This window comes from Peromyscus eremicus, unplaced genomic scaffold, assembly GCF_949786415.1.
Source record: "Peromyscus eremicus unplaced genomic scaffold, PerEre_H2_v1 PerEre#2#unplaced_60, whole genome shotgun sequence".
Classification (NCBI taxonomy): Eukaryota; Metazoa; Chordata; class Mammalia; order Rodentia; family Cricetidae; genus Peromyscus; species Peromyscus eremicus.
The window spans coordinates 807668-832288 of NW_026734303.1; the positions used below are offsets into that span (position 1 = coordinate 807668).

Here is a 24621-nt window from a genome sequence, read left to right on the forward strand (position 1 = left end):
CTTCACACACCCATTCCAGAGGCTGCTGCTACACACTCACCATACCCTGAGAACCTGTGCTCCTGAGAGTTTCTTCCTGCCCTACTAGTCACCAGCTTTGGATTCTGAGAGGTCCTGCCAGATGTTAAAGAGCTGAGACAACCAGGTGCCCCAAAGGTGGACCAAGGAGTTAAGCCTGTGGATCAACCTTGTCTAGGGAGCATCAAAATATTGGACAGCAGTTTAGCAGCCTGAGGATCTTGGAACAGAGGAATACTCTGGGTTCCATGTACTCACAAAAACACAGGATAAGAAAAGATATGCACATATATTGAATAAATATAAAACGAAGAAAAGAACAGTCTCAAATTCAATAGAAATATATCTATACAAGTTATATCTATACAAGTTATACAGTAGGCTGAGGGCAGGGGAAGAGGTTATAAATTCAGATCCAAACATATACAAAAATAACTTACACAGCAACCCCTTCCCCACCCAGCCCCAGGGACATGGGCACTGAGCAGCAGTCCCAGAAGTCCAGCAATGCAGCCCCAGGCAGAGTGAAGGGGCACCAGCCTAAAGGACAGAGGCTTAGGGGTTGTCCTCGAGTCTGCTGCTGGTAGACTTTGAGCTCAGCAGCCTGTCTACCATGGTGTGGGCATAGCACAGCTGTCTACCCAGTTCCTCGCAGCAGCCATATTCCTCCAGAAGGCTCAGGCAGTATGTGTGGAAGTCCTAGTTCTTGCTGATGCAGGTCACAGCTGCCATCATGGGGCACAGAATAAGTTTGGTGTGGTCCTTGGAGGGAAGAAGGGAGTGAGTGAAAAGCTCAGCCGGTGCCTGAGGTTGAGGCAAAGGGGAGGAAGGCCCCCCACCTGGTGAAAGGGACAGCACTTCCACCCACCCAGCCACCTCAAGTACAGGCCCCTGCACACCTGGAAGAAATTAATCTGTATAGTGCCATTGCTGAGGTGCAAGATGATGGCGCGGCTTGTGCGGAGCCATTTTTTCAGGTAGGGCAGCCGGGCCAGCTCATCACCTTCCCGGGGTGTGGTGTTGGCCCCTGCCTTCATGTTGGCCCCTGCCTTCTGCAGGTGTTCATTCATGTAACTTTGGAAATGCTGGAGGAGAGTGACCTGGTTGGAAAGTTGAGGCAGGGATTCCAGAATGAGAGCCTGACCCTGAGGCAGACCCCATACCCTGCCACACCATCTTACAGCAGCCAGTTCCCACCTTCTTCATCAAGGAGTCAGGGTGGGAGCTCATGGTGGGGTAAGACTCCATTCCATCATGGTCTATATACTGGAGGCTGTCGCCGTCATTGTAGAGGACGAGGCATGTTGAGTCATTAAAGAGTGCTCCTGTACTGTTGTCACAGAGCCGATACCCTAATTGCAGGGGGAGGGCTATCTTAGAAAGGCAGGAGGAGGTTGACAAAGGCTGGGAATAGCTCAGTAGTAGAGTGCTTGCATGCATTAGGCCCTAACAATTCTTGGTAACACAGCCACACAATTACGGACATCACTCACTTGTTCACTCAAAGGCTACTATGGCAACACCATCCCCTGCCCATCGTACATTCTGGAGACACCTACCAAGTCCATACTTCATTGATTGGTCTACCCACTGGCTGACCCAGAAGATGGGGATGCATGCAGGATCCTCAGCCTCCTCTGGGATAGAAACAGAGCACTGCTTAGGCCAGTCCCTTCTTCTGTCTTCTCAGATAATCCTCCTCAGAGCTGGAGGGTCACCACATGAAGCCTGTGGAGGGCTCTGATGGCACAAACCCAGACACCCAAATTGCAGCCCAGGATGTCAAGTCCCAATTCGTTAAGTGGGCCCCTTTACTGTGTCTCAGGAACTGTGGTAGGTGTGGATAGGAAAAGAAAACCCTAGGCTTCTAGAAGGACCCACATACCAACCAGAGGGATGAAGAGTAACCAAAGTCCTTAACATCAGGGCTGGTGGAAAGCCTAGAGCCCCAGATTAAAGTACTGAAGAAACTGAGCAGACCCAACAATTCCTGCAATGCTAGAACCACCTCAGTGCACACGAGTCCCAACTGCAGATACATGAATGTGTTGGAAAGAAATGTTAAGGAGAATTACATCAGGTTAGGAAGTGCTGGCAGTGGGGGTCAGGGTGGTGACAGTGGGCACAAAAGCCCTGAGGCTGGAGCTGACCTGAGTCTCTTGAGGACCAAGGGATTAATTCCCTGGGCAGAAAGGAAACAACAGACACAGCTGTGCAGAGGTGACCTATCAGTCACCTACAGAGTGAGACGGGGCAGAAACAGGCAGAAGGCACACCAGGAGGGCCTTGGGTGTCAGGCTAACTCATCTGGATTTTGATCTCCAGGAAATGGGGGCTCTGCTTACTGACTGAGATACCCTGCCTTCTCCAGATGGGAAGCCCCCTGCAGGACTCACCTTGCCGCACCTGCCTTCGCTCTGAGGGCTTGGAGGCATTGACCCTGGTCAGCTGCTGCAGCATGTCACTGAGGTGGCACTCGATGGCCTCACTTGTCCCCCAAACCACTGGCTCCTCCTTTTCCCAGGGACGGTCAGGCAAGGGTCTCTCTACACCTAAGAAGGTGACATGGTCATTAGCCAGGCAAAAAAAAACCACTGGAGGAAGCACAGGCCTGCCTGGCACAGCCAGCAATCTTCCCACAGTCCCATCAGCTCTCACTGCTGTTGGGAACTGAGTCAGGACCAGGTTGGTGTGTCAGGTATATGGTGCTCACTGAGAGGCCACAAAGCTTCAGGAGCTCAGGCCTCTGCTCCAACAGCCTGCCCTTCCAGGACACCTGCTGTTGCTGTCACTCAGGGAGGGAGCCTGGAGGCACCAATTCAAGCAAAGAACGAAGGGTACCTTGTGCATCCAGGAAGGTGGAAGGATGGGTGAAGCGCAGTGTAAGCCTTTTGCTCTGTGTGCTTACAGATAACTGAGTCTAATGAAATCCACACTGAAGCATTAGTTGGCCTGTGGTGACCGGGGCTGCGCTGGTCACTGTTGCTGTCTTTATTCTTGAACAATTCACTTCCCCAAACCAGCATGTGTCAGTTCTCCCGTGAAACAGGACATTCCCTAAATTTTCAATTAAAAACAACAACAATCCCACCATGCTGTATTAAGAACTTAAGTGTGAAATAAAATATCCAAGCTCTGATTTTAAAACTAGCCAGAAAAGGGCTGGAGAGATGGCTCAGCCACTAAGAGCACTGGCTATTCTTGTCAAGAACCTGGCATTGGTTCCCAGCATTCTCATGGAGGCTCACAACCACCTGTAACTCCAGTTCCAGGGGATCCAAGACCATCTTCTGGCCTCTGTGGTCACCAGGCATTCATGTGCTACACATTCATATATGCATGTAAAACACCCATTCATAGGAAAAACAAAATGAGACTGTTTGCAGAATATGTAAAATCAAACTTGTCCAACTAAAACTATTGAAAATGGAGGACGACTACTCCAGGATCATATAACACATGATACAATTCCCTACCTTTGGATAATCTGGAAAATGTCTATAAAACATTTTCATTTATTGCTACTTTACTAAGAAAAAAAGAATCCTAAAGGAGCAGTATTTTAATACCTCCCCATAAGATAGGATCCACAAGTCCAGCACTACAGGAAAGGGAACAGAAAAGGGGGCTCAGCAATAGCTCAATTAACAGAGTGCTTGTCTAGTGTGAAGCCCTGAATTAACATCCTCAGCTCCTTATAAACTGGCTGTGGTGGTGTCTCCTAGCACTCAGGAGACAGAGGCAGAAGGAACAGAAGCTCAAGGTCATCCTTGGCTACTGGGAATTCTAAGCAGACTGGGCCACATGAGACACTGTCTCAAAAATTTAAAGGGAAAAATAAAAATTACAGCAATAATTACTACACCAAGACCCACATGTGGGTGCCAAAATTGATGGGCAGCAGTTTTTCAAACAACTTCCTGCAAGATACTTATCAATGACTGAAAAAACAGCATCTGTAGCAGAGACAGCCTTGTCTCCCCAACACACTAAAAAGAGCACATCCCCCTCTGCAGCATTCCTGCTCAGAATGTAGAATCTTCCCTAAATCATGAGGAAGCAACAAACCCAACAGGAAAGACACTCATCAGCACCCTCTGAAAGTGTCAAGGTCACAAGACACAAGGAAAAACCCAGAGACTGTCACAGGCTAGAGGAAACTAAGAAGCTGAGGTCTCTAAATGCCTTGTGTGGTATTGACTTACACCCTGGTACAGAACAAGGTGATGTTAATGGGGAATCTGTTTGATTGACATGAAGACTGGAGTTTGTTGACAAGATTATCTTGTGGTTAACGTTTTAGTTTTGGTAATTATTCTGTGGTAGAGAGATGCTGATAGCGGAGGAAGCTGGGGGAAGGGCACATAGGAAGTCAGCTCTATTTTGTTTATAACACTTTGTATAGCCCTAAGATTATTCCAAAAAATCCAAGTCATTGAGTCAGGGGTGAGGCACACATTGGTAACCCCAGCATTTGGCAGTTTAAGGCTAGTCTGAAAACATGAGACTCTGTCTCAAAGCGCCAAATCCCAAACTAAATCATCGCAAGTCATTTGCCTAAAAATGTAAATCTAATTGAACAGACAAACTGAGAACTTTATATTAAATTGGTGGTATAGCCAAACAGAGAAACAATGTCCTTCAAGTTACTTCTCAAAGTCTACAACCCTTAATGAAATATATTAAGGTCAAATAAAGCTGCAAAAAAAATAGTAATTCTAAATACAGTGGCCCACTCCTATAAGCCCAGCATCTGGGGGGAGAGGGGGTAGTGAGGCCAGGGATTTCAAACCTGAGGCCAGTCTTGGCTTCATAGTCTGTTTCAATAAGTAAGTAAGTAAATAAATAAATAAATAAATGGAAGGAGGGAGGGAGAGAGGGAGGGAGTCAAAAAAAAGAATGCTACCAGGTGAGGTGGCTCACGCCTTTGATCCTAGCACTTGGAAGGCAGAAACAGGTGGATCTCTGTGAGCTGGAGGCCAGCTTGAGCTACATAGTGAGATCTTGTCTCAAAAAAGAAGGAAGGAAGGAAGGAAAAAAGAAAGAAAGAAAGGAAGGAAGGAAGGAAGGAAGGAAGGAAGGAAGGAAGGAAGGAAGGAAGAAAGAAAACAGAAAAGAAAAAGAAATCGTGAAGACAATACAGGGTTGGATTAATGCTCACAGTCCTGAAGGTTGTGCTGATGTCCGTCATGTCTGTTTTCAAGAAGTATACACAGAAGCGTTAACAGAAGAAAGTTTGCTCTTGGGGCAGCAGAGATGGCTCAGCGGTTAAGAGCATTGACTGCTCTTCCAGAGGTTCTGAGTTCAATTCCCAGCAACCACATGGTGGCTCACAACCATCTGTAATGAGATCTGGTGTCCTCATAATAAATAAATAAATTTAAAAAAAAACAAAGTTTGTTCTCAATCAGTTAAGAGAAACACAGAGGATTGATGATGAAAACATCAAAAGAAATAAAAACAGACTGGGAAAAGAGTCAGATGCTTCCTGTTCATTCTTCTACCTATTTAATCCTTCGTTTTCTTTTTCAGACAGAGTTTCTCTAACAGCTCTGGCTGTCCTGGTACTCGCTCTGTAGACCAGGCGGGCCTCGAACTCACAGATGTACTTTAGTTTAAGTGTAAAATGGCAGACTGCTGAAGTTGGCTGTAGTGACATTTCAAAAGTGAGATGTGCTGACAAACTTGTAATCCAGAGCCCTAAGCAGGAGGACTGACTCCAGAGCAGCCTAGTGACAGTGAGAGACCTGCTCCTGACAGACAAAACACAAGCACTCAAAGGGGTGAAAGGTGTAGAGTGAACCATGGCTGAGAATGAGGATGAGTGCCGTGTTATACTCCATGTCTATACCTGACAAGTTCTAGCATTCAACAAAACATGCAAAAGAGACGATAGAGACTTTTAAACATAATCAAAAAGAATTTCCTGGGCTTGGTGTGCAGTCCATTTTTTCCTTATCAGATCAAATGGGTTGATTCAGTCTGTTCTTCCTGCCAAGCCCAAGGGTCAGAAGAACCCAGGGACCAGACCTCAAGGATAGGACCCACCTCTGGGAACAGAGTAAGGTGCATGCACCCTGAAATGCACCCTGGAAATCTGGGCTCTCTGCAGTCTACCCTACCAAGACCAAGCTTCACCTTTCTCGAGGATCATGAGAGGCTTCCTGCTGATGGGGTCCAGGCCGCTGGGAGCCACTGACAACCTTGGTGGGATGCTGAGGCAGGTGATGGGCAGATGGGCAGGGATATAGCCAGAAGTGAAGAACTCATCTTTGAGCAACTCCTCAATGGTGGGGCGGGCAGCAGGTTTTGCCTGGAGCATCTTCTGGATGAGGGAGGCAGCAACGGGATTGATGTGCTGGAGGGGAGAAGCAGAGCCTAAGTGAGATGAGACAGGGACCCCACCTGACATGTGGCTGCTCCTATCTCAAATATACCATAGCTCAGTGGCCGTAAGCTCCACCAGGTCCTCCACCCCAGCTTTAGCAAGGACCAACGTCACCCTGCTGGTGAGAAGGATCATTTCCTGCCACTTGGCACTCAATATTAACTTGGGACGATTTCCCCAGCTTGCCCTTGCAAAACACATTTAGTTATTTACCACCAGAGGGGCCTCCAGGTCCCCACACCTGTGTTTAAATCCCAGTTCCGCCCCCATGATTCCAGCTCTGACAAATAGCCTGGGTTTTCTGGGCCCACCAAGGCATATCTGTAGAATGGGGGAGCGGTACCATACCTGGGACCCCACCACGTGGGACACCTGGTATATGGGATAAAACCTAGAACAGGCCTGTCAGTCAGAGCATTAACTCTAGGCTTCTTATGTATCAGGAATGCAGTCTTGTATATTAATTCATTTGGGCCTCACAAAAACTCCTAAAAGACTCCCTCCCCCTATATAGTTTGAGACAGGATCTCACTATGTAGCTCAGGCTAACCTGGAACTTGAGATTCCCCTGCCTCAGCCTCACAAAAGTGAAGACTCACTCCACTACTATGCCTCACTTTAGGTGAAGAAGCAGGCTCAGAACTGAGAAAGTGCCCCTGTCTGAGAATACACACAGCCTAGGTGATAAAGCCAGGACTTATACCACAGCAGTCCAGCTGGCTCAAGCCAGTCCATGCTGTCTGCAGTGAGCTGATTCTCTGTGACATAGCTACTCTACATACAAGTCAAGGACACCAATTTGAAAGTGGCCATATGTCCCAGGTAGACCTAGTCCCCAGAAATGGGTTATCCCTTCAAACAGATGTCTGCCATTTGTTGTGAAAAAAGATGTCATTTTGTCACTGGAAGCCCTTGGGGAAACTTCCACTTTGTAGATGGGAAGCCTGGTTCACAAGAGTCAAGCTATCATCTGCTAAACACAGCTCAGCTGGGTGGAGATGGTCCATGTCCCAAGCTTAAGCACGTCTTTCTCTTCTCCCCCATTTTCTCCCTGCACTTTACATCCATTCAGGAAGCTGGGCATGGGACTCAGTTGGCAGAGTGCTTGCCTGTAAGCACAAAACCCAGTTCAGCTCCCAGTATACCCCATAAAGCCAGCCTAGTGCTGCATGCCTATAATCTCAACACTTGGGAGGGAGAGGCAGGAGAATCTGACATTCAAACTCAACATGTAGCGAGTTCAAGGCCAGGCTTCAGACATACATTCTCTGTGGCTATACTAGAGTCAAGGCTTTGTCCTCAGGATATAGCTGGGCTCAGTGAATAGCTTTTCGGTGAAACATAAAATAAAATTGTGTTGCTGTCACCTTGGGAACACTGTATTCATTTGGTTTCATCCGGAGGTAGGTTTCTTTTTCGAATGGGGTCTCAAAAGGTGGCTTGCCCACTAGCAAGGTGTACCTGGAGGTACAAGGAAGAATTTTGCTCAAACTCCCAGGAAAGTCCAAATGCATAAGTCATTGTCTAGAGGAAGGGGGCTGTGCTGGATTCACTGACTAGGAAGAGATGGGGATGGTCTCCAAGTCTGCCTAGTGCCACAGTAACCTTGGCTAGGACAAACCCTCAGAAGAATGTAGCTGATAACACCTGGATACTAAGGGGCCAGGAATTCCCCAGCTCTGGGCTGTAGTAATAGAGGACCCCAGAGGCCACTGCTATCCACCACAGGCCACCATGATGGGACTTCTGCCTACCATCAGCCTTTCTGATGATCTGATTCTCCCATCAGTGCTCATCAGTGCTTCCAAAGCTTTCTTGAAAGTCAGCCAGGGACACAATTAAACCCAGGTTCAGAACTGAGATTCCATAGTCCTAACAAGCCCTCAGGTGTTTATGGTTTGGGTCTGTGCACGCTTTTAGTAAACAGCAAAGAGCTGGAGGAAGAATTGTAGAGACTTTCTCATCCCTTCTCTGGACCATAAGTCCAAGCTACAGGAAATCCTACATCCTACACCAGATTGATAAGGAAATAGGGCTTCATGTGGGCAACCTGCTCCCTGAAATAGCCTTTCTATAAGGAAGAAGGATCCAGAGGGTAAGGTCAACTGGGTGAAGTGCCTCAGAAAGCCCCATTGAGACCCATAGCTCCTGAGTCCATTCCCAACTTACATGATGCACCCGATGGACCATACATCCTCCTCAAAACTTCCCAGTCTCACCGCTTCCGGAGCTATGAAGTTCTGGGGGCTACAAAAGGTCTTCATTTGTTCCTCTTCATACTCCACTTTGGTTGCCAGCCCAAAACCCCCTGGGACAGAGGAAAGAAGAGAGGGCGCTCAGCTGCTAGGTCTGGGTCACCTGTGGTTGCAGACAGCTGCCTCAGGTCTGACCATTGAGAATCAAACTCCAAAGTCTCTGTTCCGGGAACCTTTCTACTTTGCTGGCTCTGGCAGGCCTCCCACTGCCCTTTACACTGCTCTTTTAGATAGCAGGGCTAGGGCGGTAAGATGGCTCTGTAGGTAAAGGTGCATGCTTCTAAGACAGATGGCTTGAGTTGACCCTGGGACCCACACAGTGCAAGGAGACAACTGACTCCTGAAAGTTACCTTCTATCCCCACCCCTCACATAAATAAATGAAATTTAAAACACATGACAACAGAATGGGATGCACTAGGGAACCAAGTAAATACTCTTCATGACTGCTGATGGACAAGGTAAGAAAGGTGACGTGGGAATAGGGACTGAGGCGATTCAGAGTCTCAAGGGAACAGAACTTTTCAGCTCAGTAAAGAGACAGCTAAGGGAATGTTGCCAGCCTTGCTGCATGGCATACGTCTAGACCTCCAGTTTAAAAAGGAAACTGACTGAGGAGCACCTGGCTCAGTGCTATGAGATAGGGTAGTAATTGGGGGAGGCACCCCCAAGTAAACTATTTTCAGAACTACTGTATTGAGGTACACAAAACAACAACAGCAAATACAAAAACAAAAAGAGCAAATGCATCTAAAGGCAAGACACTGACGTGTGGGCCCCTCACCTTCCATTTCTAGACTAGAGGGCGTTCTGGAGGGCAGCACCTCCATGTCCCACTGGCCCTCCATTTCTCTGGCTCCCATTCTCCCAGATTTCCTCTCCTTGCCTCCTCTTGTTCTGGCACCAGGCATCCGCAGATCCAGCACCTTACCTATTTTCACGTCCAGATCCTCGTTCAGGAAGACGTTGCTCAACCTAAGGTTCCTGTGAATGACCTGATTGTGGTGCAGGTACTGACAGCCTAGAATTATCTGCCTTAGGTAGTAGCGTGCCTCCAGCTGGGTCAGGGCTTTCCTCCTCTTGTGCAGCTCCAGGAGGGACTGAGGAAGGAGGAAGAAGTTACTGAAGCCCACCGAAAAGGGTGGCCAGCTGGATGGGACCAGGACTAAGCTCTCAGGATTAAAGGGAGGTCTTGGCAGACTCCTGATGATTCTGCCCATACACTGGTCATTATCATTCACAGGACCCTCTCCTGTTAATGTGTGCCCTTACCCAGAGTCTTTTCTCAACCGCACTCAGCACCCTCACTAGAAGCCTTTCCATAATTGCTTCATACACAAGCACTCCTCTAGGCTACTCCAAGGCATCAGTGCCCCTTTGCCAGCAAATTCACGGTGTGAACACCCCAGCCCCACAGCAGAAACACTCACCCTCTCCCGACAAAGCTCCAAAATCACAAACACAAATTCACTGTCTTCAAAAACGCTGTGGAAGCCTATGATGTGTTGATGTGAGAGGCTGCGGTAAATGGAAATCTCTTTGAACAGCTTCTCCTTCTGGGAGGGTGTGAGCAAAGACTTAGGCACCATCTTGGCTGCGAACACCTCTTTTGTGTCTGGGTCTGAGATCTCAAAGCATTTGACAAAGCCTGCTTTACTCAGAAAGCATCCCCTTACATAAAGGCGCCTGCTGCTTTTGTCCACTAAGACCTCTGGAATCTTTTTCAACAGTGGGGCAGCCACTGGGGCACTGGGACCTGCGTCTCCCTGGACCCTAGCTTTCCGGAGGTGGGCTGGTACTCGAGCCAGCTTTTCAGCATTGTCTGATGTCTTCATGCTCCTAAACTTGCTCTGCTCCCCCTCGAATTCAAACAAGGCATTGGGAATCTTTCAAAGGCCTGCGCGTTGCTGATTGGCCACAGGGATTTAAAACAGAAGCCACCCAGCACTCTGCATCATGTGAGTGCTCTAATGGTGCAGCTCCTTTTAAAACCTGTATCTTGTGAGCAAGAAACTTGATGGGCAAGGACTTGAGGATTGAATGCACGTGGGATAGCCAAGGAAACTAAGAACTAATCGGATACAGGTTAGTTGATTCTATGAGTCTTCTTGTGGTGTCCTTGACCCCTCTGGCTCCTACAATCGTTTCTCCTCCTGTTCTCTAGGATTCACTGAACTCCTTCTAGTATTTGGCTGTGAGTTTGCATCAGTTTCCATCCTTTGGTGAACGGTGCCTCTCTGTTAACTTTTTTAAAAAGATCATTTGCAGATTGCCCTGTGCCCTGTGGCCACTAGATCTATGGTCAAGTCCACAGTGGTCTTCAACCTCGGTATAGACAGCCACCCTTCAGCTGAGTCTTCCTCTAGCTATTTGCAAAGTTCCCAAGGTAGAAGAAAACTTTGCTGCTCTGAACATTTGAAAGGAAGTATTTGGTTACGAGTGTTTCTCCTTTCACTGAATTATTCCAGGATTCATGTCTGGGTGGTGACATTATGTGCCATAGTCACTCATATGAAGTCCATCCATCCATGGGGTGAAATTTAAGGATGGGAATGTCATCCTGAACGTTCAGGTCCTGGTATTTTGTCCATGGCAAATGATGAACCAAGACAAACAATTTCCAGTTTTCATCTGCACTGCAGAGACTCAGTGTTTTCATGGCAAACACATGGTCCTTGGGAATGCTAAAGAAGACACGAGCATTGTTGAAGCCATGAGCACCTTGGGTCCAAGAAGACCAAGTTCAGCAAGAAGCTCACCACTGCCAACTATGGGACAGCTGTGACAGTTCTGACTGACATACACCTTAAACACCAGACCCTCCCATCTGCAGCTCCGAGCGCACCCATCCAACTGTGGCACCCATCCTTCTGCTATTAATATCTTATAGTCCTTGAGTCCTGCTGCTCTTCTTTGGGTTTGTAATGTCCTCATTCCCCTGAAGTTGAGCTGGATTGCATAGTTAAGATTATTATTATGAGTAGAAACTAAATAAGGGAAAGACACCATGTTATAACAAATCAATACCTTCAATCTAAAAAGTGTTTTATTTTGTCAAATAGAGGGGAGGCTGGGGAGGAGCTGGTAGTTCAATCTTGTGGTAGCAAGCTGAAAAGCCAGACAAACACTAGAGCTGCTAATTTCCTTCCAATGTTCCTTTGATGCTAAAGCATCTGTATTCTGATTCCTAAATGCCTTCCTAAACACCTCCTGACAGCTTCCCCTGTAAACACATGCAACTCCTCCAGACCTTGGCTGCTGCTTTGAAAGTCTGTTAGTGCTGCTAGGCAAGGGAACCTCTGAATGTTACTTTCTTTATAGAGAAGCAAAGGGGCCTAACTTAACATTAGGGCAGCCATGACAGGCTGCAAACTAACAATATTAGAACTAGGTCTCACCATTACAATAACCAGGAAAAGCCACAAATGTACCCTGTAGGAGACCAATCAGAATTGAGACAAACAAGTACTAAGTGCTCATTAAGGATAGCTTACTTAATTAGTATACAGACTGCCAATTTCCTTGCAGCCAGTACCAACCACTGTTTGACAAAACTTCTGTTACCTCGCTCCTGCCCAATCAGGAGTTCAACCCCCATCTGAATCCAGAATTCCCCTAACCCCCATCCTTTACTCCTTAAAAACTCTCCCTGAACTGAGCTCGGTGCTGTCCCTGATCCAACCACTGTGTCGGAATGGATGAAGAGCCCAAGCTGGATCTTGCATGAAAGGTTCTTTTGCTTTTGCATATGAACTCGGACTCCTGGTGGTCTCTGAGAGGCTCATGATGTGGGAGTAACAGGAAGTAGGTTGTGAAAGGAGAACTTGGCATCTGTTCATTTCTGAAACTGTATCATGGATTAAATGTGGTATGAAGAGATTGTGCTGGGAGTTAAGATCAAGACTGTGATTTTTTTCCATCTTAGCATCAGACTGCTTAGTTATAAAGTAGGCATATTATTAGATCTGTTTACCATTATATTGTGAATTGACTCAGGTATCAGGAAGATAACCTCTAGCCTTAGCCTGTCATGACTAGTTGAAACTGGGAACTAAAATCTTTAGGAACTCCCTTTTCTCTCATAGTTTCAAGAGACAGTAAATTATTGTCTGTCATGTAAAGGATTAAGTGACCACAGTGAGGCAGACAGTGGAAGGATGTGATGAAATGTGCCATCTAGAGGTTGCCCCCCCTCTCTCTCTCTCACACACACACACACACACACACACACACACACACACACACACGTGCACATCTAGAAAGGGGACCTAATCGGAGGAGGGAGGCAAAGAGGATAATTGTGTATATGAGATGAACGCAGAAAGTCAATCTGTTTGGGGTGGAGAGAGGGAAGGTCTAGTTGACAGAGTGGAAAAGGTAGTGAGAGCATAAATGAAAACATAACATATGAAAAATGTCAGAGCAGCTCAGTTCTATGCTAAATATAAAAAACCCACAAAACAAAAATGAAGCCGAAGTGTGCATGGAACAGCACAGCACCAAGGGTCAAACATCATCAGCTCCTGGAGGCAGTTTCAGGTTAAATGAAGAGTCTAGATTGGGTTCATAGGTCAGTGGGAAGTTGTTGCCACCTTTCCAGCAGGGCCCCATTCATCCAGTCTTTTCTATACACAGAAGCATTTTCCATGAATGCTCACGGAGATGGATGTGCAGAGGAGCCATGCCAAGAATCTGCTCAAGAAACATATTTCATGTTGAGGTGCATACCCACAGTGTCATTTACTCAGGAGGCCCAGGCAGGTGTAACACTTGAACTCGGGGCTTTAAGATCATCCTGGGCATCATAGTAAAGACCAGCCTCAAAAAATACACATGATAAACTTAGTGTTCACATAATTTTTTTTCTTCCTATTGTATGTTTCTTCCCTAGTCTAGGGATGTAGGTCAATTGGTCCTGGGCTCCATCCTCAACACTCACACAAATAGGGCATGGTGCTGCCTGCCTGTAATTGAAGGACATCTTTGCTACACAGTGAGTAAAAGGCCAGCCAGGAGTACACGAGACCCTGCCTCATTAAGACAAATGTACTGTCTCTCACACAGGTATCCTTGCTTTGAAATTTTTCATTTCTGTGTTTTTGGAGTACATGTGGAAGCCAGGTAATTAGAGACAGGCCATTGGGCATGGATTCATGAGGGCAGGTGGATTTAGTAAAATATAGTTAAAAAGTCAAGGTAGAGAGCGGGAATGCTCAAAGTGGGAAGGTTCAAACATGGATGGAGAAGTGACACACTGGAAAAGACTTAACTAGAATGAAGGGCATATGAAAAAGCTATAAGAAAACCTACATCTTGCAGCCAAAGTAAAAAATATAATCAGAAGGGATAGTAAACACAGGTTGCATGAAAGAATGAGGGAGAACACTCCAGGTTAAAGGCATAAGCGGGGCTGGCAGCAGGCTGGTAGGGAATAGTGGGGTGGGGAGGGTAAACTGTGCAAGGGTGAGTTAACAAAAACTAAAGATGTCCGAAGAAGCCTTTTGACCATCCAGTCTTTGTAAGCTCATTATAAATGAAACAAAGATAAAAGGATGTTGGTAAGGATACTGTCCCCATGTCATTTCCACGCCAGTGCATTGAGAGGCTTAGCTGTGAATGAAGCAGACCCTGAAAGAGTCAATGAGGAGGTTTTGTAAGGCTGGTCCTTTAAAAGCTGCAGATCCAAAGATTAACAAAGCTACATTTTTCACTAGGTACTGATGTTCATTTCTTAATCTGCAGAACCTGTGATTTCAGTGCCCATAATGGAGCCGAATGAATGAATTGATTAACTGAATAAAGCATGCAAGCTGGGAGACACCATGAGCAGAAGAAAATGAGACTGAATGGGTTTTCCCAGTCGGTGGTCATTAGGGACTTGCTGGATCAATAATTACAGTGGAAGAAATGTCCATGTGTGATCTCGCTACAACTTAACAGCCAGGTGAATCATGTATAAAACAAGTTACATACGCCAGAACAGCAGGAGTTACAGTTCCCTGGGTCTGATGCCTCACACCTGTTTATCAGGGTTTGGGAGACTGAGGTAGGAGATTACAGGCATGTAGAAGGTACCAAGTTTATGTGGGTGCTGAGGATTGAACCCAGGGCCTCATGCATGCTACACTTCTAGTCCCTGGGAGGAATATGAAATTTAGATAAAACCCTTTAAATTTTAATATGGATTTTTGTGAAAATTTGAGGTCAGCATGGGCTACATGGTGAGATTGTGTCTAAAGAGTAATGGTTCAACAACATAATGGAAACAGGTCAGAAAAGGACCAGAAAATATCCTTTGAATTCAGCAAAGGGTTTAGATACCGATTTTAGGTGATAGAATTGCTCATTACTTTGACATAGCTATTCTTACTTCTAACACTGTGCATAGCACAAGGTATTTCCTAAAGTACCTTATTTGATATTGTTCTTGTTTAGCAAAAGTCAATTTAACTTACATTTATATTTCAGTGGCAATAACAAGACCAATTTCAACATATTAATGTTACCCACTACATGCAGATTCTGGGAGGAAAGACAACAGAAAGAACTCACACTAACCATAGTCTATGCTGGAATAAGGCAGTGGGTGAAGCTCAGGGCCACAGTACTTTGCTGGAATTCAAGAAGCAGTTCTCAACCTTTGGGCCTTGACTGCTTTATGAACCTCTAGTTCCAAAAATATTTACATTACAATTCAAAACAGTACCAAAATTACAGTTATGAAGTAGCAATGCAAATAATTTTATGGTCGGGGATCACCACAATATGAGGAACTTGGGGTGTTTAAGGAGGCACTGAAAATGCCTGATCTGGAAAGACACTGAATGACAGAGGCTAACACATGTGTCCAGGAAACAAATGTAAATCACGTGCGGACAGTAACTGGGAAAGAGCATCATAGATTTGATGGTGAAGCTCAACTTAAAATGTTACATCATCTCTATAAACAAAATATGATATCCTCTGTTAAGGGGAGATGTTTAACCAGCCATGATGGATCATGTCTATAAATCCAGTCCCCAAGAGATTAAGTCAGGAGGATTGCCTCAAGTATTGAGGCCACGCCCCATCTGAGGGCACACCACAGACGCCTCCTGTGGTTGGTGCTTTCCCATTTCCCAGCTCCATAGAGCTGAGAGAAGCGGGACGCTAAGGTAGCCCTGCCCCCCCTCCTGCTAGTATTTAGTGCTTTCCAAGTGGGGCTGGAAGCCTGAGCCTCTGAGAGAAGTCTCGAAGGCACGCCTCCTTACACCGCCCTTTGCTGGAAGATACCAAATGCGAGCTTGGTACTCACCCGGCATGCTGCCTGCAGAAACACCCTCCAGTTGTGATGATACACGGTCCTCTCTGCCTCCAGGGCCTGAGAAGCTTGGGGAACACTGGCACACTCCTCCGAGTGGGGCGTGGGGTGAATTGTGGGTGCAGCAGGGCAGAATTTAGGGGCGTCCCCTAGTGCTGGTTAAGGCTAGAGCCTGGGCCGACAGGCATCTGAGCCAGAGAACGGGGGTCCTTAGAGCAACTCCCTGAATCCCTCCCAGACTGGAGGCCCAGACTCTCTCTCAGGTCCTCTGTGCATGCTCCAGAGCTGAGGTCCTGATTTTCTTCAGTACAGCACTGATGTGATTCATTCTTGTTAGGGAGCTTGGGAAGTATTGGAGCATTGATCCTTTCTTCTCAGAAGTCAGGTTTTCTTCTTTCCTGAAAGGAGTTTTGTATCACTGATAAGGGAAGAGTTGGGGAGTTAGGAAATAATTGCTTGAGAGTAATGTCTGGAAATTGATAAAAAGTCTACACCTGGGTGATGCTGGGGGATTCTAGGCGAAGGCTCTACCCCTGAGCCACACCACCAGCCCCTCACTGGGGGATTCTAGGTGGGGGCTCTACCCCTTAGCCACGCCCCGTCTCTCACTGAGGGACCCTAGGCAGGTGCTCCAACCCTGACCCATGCCCTAACCCTAAAAAGAATTGTTTTTAATAAAATACATTTACTTCTGAAGGCTGCAAGAACAAGGAATGGGTTGATGCTGCTAATAGCCTGCTAACAGCACCTCACCTATTTTCATCTCCAGATCCTCCTTCAAGAAGAAGAATAATCCTGGAAGCCCAGGATTATCTGCCTTAGGTAGTAGCTCACCTCCAGCTGGGTCAGGGCTTTCCTCCTCTTGTGCAGCTCCAGGAGGGACTGAGGAAGAAGGAAGAAGTTACTGAAGCCCACCGAAAAGGGTGGCCAGCTGGATGGGACCAGGACTAAGCTCTCAGGATTAAACAGAGGTCTTGGCAGACTCCTGATGATTCTGCCCATACACTGGTCATTATCATTCACAGGACCCTCTCCTGTTAATGCGTGCCCTTACCCAGAGTCTTTTCTCAACCGCACTCAGCACCCTCACTAGAAGCCTTTCCATAATTGCTTCATACACAAGCACTCCTCTAGGCTACTCCAAGGCATCAGTGCTCCTTTGCCAGCAAATTCACGGTGTGAACACCCCAGCCCCACAGCAGAAACACTCACCCTCTCCTGACAAAGCTCCAAAATCACAAACACAAATTCACTGTCTTCAAAAACGCTGTGGAAGCCTACGACGTGTTGATGTGAGAAGCTGCGGTGAATGGAAATCTCTTTGGACAGCTTCTCCTTCTAGGAGGGTGTGAGCAAAGACTTAGGCACCATCTTGGCTGCGAACACCTCCTTTGTGTTTTGGTCTGAGATCTCAAAGCATTTGACAAAGCCTGCTTTACTCAGAAAGCATCCCCTTACGTAAAGGCGTGTGCTGCTTTTGTCCACCTAGACCTCTGGAATCTTTTTCAACAGTGGGGCGGCCACTGGGGCACTGGGACCTGCGTCTCCCTGGACCCTGGCTTTCCGGAGGTCGGCTGGTGCTCTAGCCAGCTTTCCAGCTTTGGCTGCTGCCTTCATGCTCCTAAACTTGCTCTGCTCCCCCTGGAATTCAAACAAGGCACTGGGAATCTTTCAAAGGCCTGCGCATTGCTGATTGGCCACGGGGATTTAAGAAGGAAGCTACCCAGCACTCTGTATCATGTGAGTGCTCTAATGGTGCAGCTCCTTTTAAAACCTATATCTTGTGAGCAAGAAACTTGATGGGCGGGGACTTGAGGATTGAATGCTCGTGGGATAGCCTGGGAAACCAAGAACTAACTGGATACGCAGAGATCGTCAGCCTGACCAGATTTGGTCCTGGTTTCTTCTTCTCAGCCACATTGTGCTCATGTGGTTCACCTGTGCCTCATTGTTCTGTGAGGCTCTAACACCTTCTTCTGGCTCTGAAGTGGCTTCTGGGGATTTCAACTCATAGCAGGTGCCCTGTCTGCTGAGCCGTCTTTCCAGCAATCCCCACTCTTTAAATTTTTAATTAATTTATTTTTTAATGATTTAATAATAAAAAAAACGGTCTTTTCTAAGCTGGCTAGATAGGCCAGCTCTATATGCTGATATTACAGGAGTCTGTCACCACTCTTGGTTTATTTAAACTTTTCATTGAAATATGATGTGTTTATAGAAAAATGGTCTGGTTATAACTGCACATGTTGAGTTTCCTCTGGACACATACTGTCTAAAGAGTATCCAGACTGAAAAAGAAGGCACTACCAACATCCAGAAGTCCCCCGTGACTGCTGCTGGGTCCTGGGAACCACCTCTAGCAATCACAGGACTGGATAGGTATTAGGTCTGACTGCTGTGGTTTGTTAAAAGGTTGCAAAGCAAAAGCAACACAGACAAGGGCAGCGTGGGACAAGCTCCGGGGAAGGCAGGCACCGCAGCTCTGGCCTGTAACATGAGTGCTCCACCACCTGACTACTTCCCCACCCTGTGCGCACAGGCCTTCAGTCAGCAACTTGGCTTGAAGCTCTTATAGCAAAAGCTACTATCAGTGGTATCCACTCAGCTAGTCCAACTTTTCATTTTAAAAAAATGATCAATTAGCCTTTAAAGGGGGTTATATGCAAAAGACACAAAACCATTTTTTTTTTTTTGCCATTAGTATTTTTATGCAACTTGACCAGAGAACTGTGCTGAGGAACTGGTGACAATATCTTATGGACTGAGGTGTGTGTCCCCTCCCCCAATTTCTAAGACTATATTTGGAGAGAGGCCTTGAAACCGTGACTTAAGAAGTTGTTGTCCTGTAAGATGGCTCAGTATGTAAAGGCACTTGCCACTCAGCCTGATGCCTGAGTTAGAGCCTCAGAGCCCACTCCCCAAAGTTGTCCTCTGCTTCCACACTTGTGTTCACACACACACACACACACACACACACACACACACACACACACACACACACGGGGGAAGGAGAGACTCACACAATAATAGTAAAATACCTTTTTAGAAAAGGTTAAGTCAGGAGGATTACCTTGAGTTTTGAGGCTAGCTTGATCTACAGCAAGATCCTGTCCCAAAAGAAGGGGGTGAGGAAAAGGGAGAAGGGAAGAAGGGGCCCCCTTTTCAGAAGAAAACCACAGCATTTTCCAGACTCAACCCATGACTTGGCATGACACCTAGTAGGCTCAGGTGTTTGCAGTTTTGTGTATCTCTGCTCTAAATCCCCTCAGAAAGACCCTGGCACCAGACTTTCACTATGATCAACACCACACCTGCCTCTCTAAGTCTCTGAACCAAACTTTATCATGGACCTGGGTTCCAGCAGATGAAAAGCTGCTGTAAGTCTTAGGAGGAGTCATTGGGGAGGTCTTCTCCAAGTCCACTACAACCTCTGCACAGAGAAGTTCTGAGGGTTGGGGATGTGGTTTAGTGCTTGCCTAGAATGCACAAACTACTGTGTAAATTGAGTACAGGTCCAAGCCTGTAATCTCAGAACTCTAGAGGCAGGCGGTCAATTCAAAGACATCCTTAGCTATAGGGCAAGTTGAAGACCAACCTGGACTACACAAGACCCAGTTTCAAAGAATTAAATTTGAGTGCAAATCCACACCTCATAATTCTTGCTGTCAAGACATCCAAATCTTCAAAGAAATGAATGAGAGAACTACAGAGACACCCACAAGAGTGACTGGCCAGACTGCTGCTCATCTCTCCAAGGCCAGCATCTACTTAGGCTCATAGTGCTACAGGTGTGGGAAAGTGCTCTTAAAAGTGGTTGCCTTCCCACCCAAGCTCTGAGATTGGCCACTGGGAATCAATCGCACCACTGAGAAATTTCTATCGAGTAAAGGGATAGTTGGAGTCTGACCCCCACCCCAGTTCCATGCTATTCCTAGCTACACCAGTGGTTTGCAATTTTGATTGCAGTTAGACTTCTCCATTCCAGGGTGGGGAGTTGAGTGGGTGTTATTTCACAGTGCTAATGTCCCAAGTGTCTGTTTTTAGGTCAGGTTGCTCTCAAACATTAAAGAGCAATGAACATCAAAGAGGACTTAAGAGAGGGAAAGACAAGAGACAGTAATGAAGGAAAAGAATGACAAGCGTTTTCTCTCTTATAGGAATCTAGATTAAATTTTATGACATTTATGTGTTTGTATGTGTGAGTAAGAGAGAGAGACAGAGACAGAGACAGTGAGAGAGATTGCACACAGGTGGAAGTCAGACATCAACCTGTGGGAGTAGCTATCTTCCTTCATTATGTGGGTCCAGGGGATAGGGAATTGAACTCAGGTTATCAGGTTTGGTGGAAAGCATCTTTACTTACTGGCCCATCTTACTGGTCCAGGAAGCTACATTTAAATGAACACACACACCAGTGAACACAAACATTTAAGATGAACTTCTGGTTGAGTGTGGCAACACACACCTGTAATTGTAGCATTATGAAGCTGATCTAAAGTTTAGGTCAGAGGGGATACAAAGTGAGACCCTGTCTAAAAATATCAGTCTTGGCTTTCTGATGTGTGCATGTGTGCTCGCGCACGCGTGCATGACAGAGAGGGGGGGGGAGGAGAGACAGACAGACAGACAGACACGGATGGACAAAGGGATGGAACCTAGGGCTTCACACATGCTAAGCAAGTGTCCTATTACTGTCATACTAGCCTTCAAGTCATTTATCAAGCTATTAAATTTCATCTGGGAAATCCTGAGGAATCCCTTATAGCACATGATCCAGTCCATCATTAGGGATTTGGTTTAAAAAAACAAAACAAAAAAAAAAACAAAAAACAAAACTTTAATCTCTATGTTCCAGATTTTGCTTATTCTGACAGTTCTTAAAACTTTTTTTTGAGACATCACATTATGCATTCCTCACTGTCCTGGAACTCACTATCATGACCAGGCTGACCTTACACACACACAGATCGACCTGCCTCTGTTGCCTGAGTGCTGAGACCAAATACATCCAAACCTTAGATATGCTTTTGCTATGGTCTCATTTTGTAGTCTATGTTCATCGCCTGATCTCACCCTATAGCTCAGGCTCACATCCAATTCATAACAATCTTCTAGCCTCAGCCTCCTGAATGCAAGGCATGACTGCTTGTACCAGCTTGGTTCTGAGACTTTTGTCCAGTTCTGCAATGCTTTGGAACGTAAACTTCTCAATGAATTAGTTGAAACACTATCAATTTTCCAGTTATATTTAGGGAACTTCGTACTTTTTGCTGTTGTATTAGCAATTAGTCGTATGGCCTTATGCAGGGCAAGCAGATGTGCTGGTTTTTGTCAAATCCCAGTCCTTGGGTGATCTCTTTTGTGGCAGAATTTAGAGGGAAACTTACTATTACTCAAATCAATTTGCCCCCCCCCCTTCAGAAATTTCTTCTCAACACTGATTTCTTAAAAAGTCTGATGAACAATTTGGTGTCATCATGTCCATTTAAATCTTATCATGCATGACTGTGTTTTGGTTTTAGCTTGGCTTACTGGAATCCATGATGAGTATTACGATTTTTATTTAACAGTTTATCATTGTTGTACAGGGCTACATAAAGTCACTTTTATGCAAGTATACAAATGCTCATGGTGCATAGCATGTTCAACATGTCTCCAGACAGCTCTACTTCTCACTTCATGGCACTAGTATGTACACAAGTTTATGTAGCTATAAAAGATCCAAAGTAGGAGAAAACTCATTATTTTCCTTTCTGAGAATGACTTGCTTATGTTAACCTGGCTGCATCCATTTTCCTACAAGCAACTTCATTTTTGCCAACCTTTTATTTTTAAAGGATATGCAAGAAACTTTGGGAAAACAGAGAATCTGTGCAATCTCGCCCACTTCCAGCATCAACCACACGTCCAAGCTGCAATCTCCATTTCTTCTTTTTTTTTTTTTTTTGGTTTTTCGAGACAGGGTTTCTCTGTGTAGCTTTGCGCTTTTCCTGGAACTCACTTGGTAGCCCAGGCTGGCCTTGAACTCACAGAGATCCGCCTGCCTCTGCCTCCCGAGTGCTGGGATTAAAGGCGTGCGCCACCACCGCCTGGCGCAATCTCCATTTCTAACTAGCTAGCTGCCTGCAATTTGGAAGCTTCTGCAATGCCCTCCTGTACTCAAAAGTTTGCTAGATGGCTCACAGAACTCAGACAAACCCATTAGTGTGCATTCACCAACTGGTTATGGTGTACTCAAGGACACATGATGGCCAGAGGAAGGCCAGTATAAGAGGCATGCTAAAATTCACAAGGGTCCCCCAGCCAGAGTCTCTTATTTTCAAGGAGTTGAGGTACTCTACTCCCTTGGCATATGGTAGTATTCTAGTTCACAGACAAGAAAATCCTAAGCTTCATACTTGGGGTGGAGGTTTTATGAAGGCTTCTTTAGGTGGGCATGGGTGATTATACCACTGGTCACCAGTGATCCACTTGAGTGACAGCTCTTCTCTCCGTGGAGGTCAACTGGAAGTGGGACTGAAAAGTTCAACACGTGGCTGGTTCCTGTGGTAATGAGCCCTTCAGTATTGTGGTCACCCTAAGTCAAGCTGAAGTGTAGCTGGACTTGCCTGCTTATCTTTGTCTTATACTTCAAAAAGGTTTCAGAAGCCAAGGTCAAGTATTTTAACAGAAGATACTCCTGTTGTTCCACTGTGGATGTTACAGAGAGCCAGAGACCATTCACAAACCCCTCAATTTTACATGGGTGGGAGTTAGCCTAGTTTACAAAGTGCTTGCCTAGTAATGTGGTTCAACACCCCAGAAACACATAAATCAGGCATGGTGGTACATGGCTGTAATCTCAGCACTTCAGAGGTTCAAAGTCATCTTTGAACATAGTTGCTTCAAGGCCACATAGTTTTGTGCTACATGAGACTTTGTTTAAGAAAATAAAATCTATATATTTTTAATTTCCTACAATTGCATCCTCCTTCACCCAACTCAGGTGGTCTGGGAAGGGGTTTGCAGCTTAGAGTCACCTGGGGTGCTGACTAAAGATCCTGACTCATCAAAACCCACCCTCAGCCAGTTAAGTTATAATCTTGGAGGATGGAGCATAGGTGCTTGACCTCCAAGGGGTCACACCCTCCAAAGAAAGCTTTGACTCCCTTCCCTGGGAACCATTAACAGTCAGAACCTCCTCAGTTAGGGGTGGGAAGTCATGAGCCCCCTTTCTCCGTGTTACAATATTGACTGGCTTGATTATGTCCATTAGTGCCGTGATCCAGGCCTGTGGTGTCCAGAAGACAATCTCACTGCAGTCTTCCAGACCCCCGAGTTTTACAATGTTTTCACCCCACTTCCATGTTAGTTCCTGAGTCTTGAGGTGGTGTGTGTGTGTGTGTGTGTGTGTGTGTGTGTGTGTGTGCACAGTTGTATGCTTTTAAAAAGTTTTACTGCTTGTAGTCTAAAACTCACTCCTGTTAAGTATGGATTTGCAGCAGGATGCCGGTATCACCATGGCTCAACGTTAGAACATTTGCATCACACAAGAAGCCCCCTATCCATCAGCAGTGAACACACATTCCTGCTGTAGATGGAAACAGGGCAAGACGGTCTCCAACCCTTGCTCTTCTATCGTTTGGGAGTCCAGACCTGCACTTCAACAGGTGCCATGGTCATGGAGGCAGAGGGAGAGTAGCCTGTGCTTATGGTGGGGGTTCATGGGTCTGTATTTCCCCTGTAAACACCCATGATGACTACATAGCAAGGGGAGCTGTGAAGCCAGCTGTGGTGGCTCCCTCAAAGCAGGCTCGACCCGTTCTAAGGCATCAGACTGTTAACATGTTGTTTCCTGGTAGGAGATGCTGTGCTTTACTCTGTGAGGAAAACATCTCTCAAGACTTATTCTGACTCAGCTCCTACTCTGATCAGGGCTGACTGGCCATCATTAGTTACTCACACCTACCCAGTTCCAGAGTGACTCTGGCCCCTGAAGTTACATACAAAGAACAAAGTGTGGTTATGAGTTATGAGGGCTTGGGATAACGGTCAGAGGTTGTGTCCAAATGTAGAATGGTAGTTACTGTTGATAATGGAGCATGTGTGTCCTTAAGAGTTTGAGATTCCTCTACTCTGACCATACGCCAACCCCTGTCCATTCCTGATCAACATCAAGGACCATGTCCTTCTCTCTTCTCCAGACCAGGTCCCTCAACACTTTGCCCTAAATGGCAGGGCCGCTTCAAGGTAATTACTGTAACCCCCACAGCTGCTAAGCTTGAGGGGTGATAAGTCTCTGTACACTGAAGGCCTCTTCACCGACGCAGCAATCCAAATTAAACCGCATCAGACTGAATTGGAAAAGGCCAGGTTTAATGGGTGAAGCATTCCTGGGTGATTCCCCAGCCCACAGAGAGGAGACCAGAACAAGAGACCAGAAGAACCACGTGTTTGTTTTCTAAAATGCAGCACAGTATATACCTGTGGGAGTGGTCTTGAGCCTCTCTGGGGGAGGAGCTGTGTTTGGTGGGCTTAGAAGGAGTGGGTTTGGGCAAAGAGATGGGGGAGGGGAGTTGAGTTAGATCTTCCACCAGAACAAGCTGTGTTTGGTGGGCTTAGGAGTGGGTTTGGGGAAAGAGATAGGGGAGGGGAGTTGAGGTGGATCTTCCACCAGAACAT

At 46.3% G+C, this 24621-nt stretch overlaps 1 protein-coding gene across 1 annotated transcript; it reads right to left on the reverse strand.

Moving 5' to 3' along the window:
• Nucleotides 1-573: 573 nt before the first annotated feature.
• On the reverse strand, nucleotides 574-17577 carry LOC131901246 (serine/threonine-protein kinase PLK1-like). The gene is given in 11 exon segments (XM_059252466.1): nucleotides 574-780; nucleotides 918-1118; nucleotides 1216-1370; nucleotides 1578-1655; nucleotides 2415-2570; nucleotides 6157-6376; nucleotides 7774-7867; nucleotides 8576-8714; nucleotides 9592-9760; nucleotides 10091-10416; nucleotides 17499-17577. Coding segments are annotated over 11 exon segments (1824 nt in total).
• Nucleotides 17578-24621: the final 7044 nt, after the last annotated feature.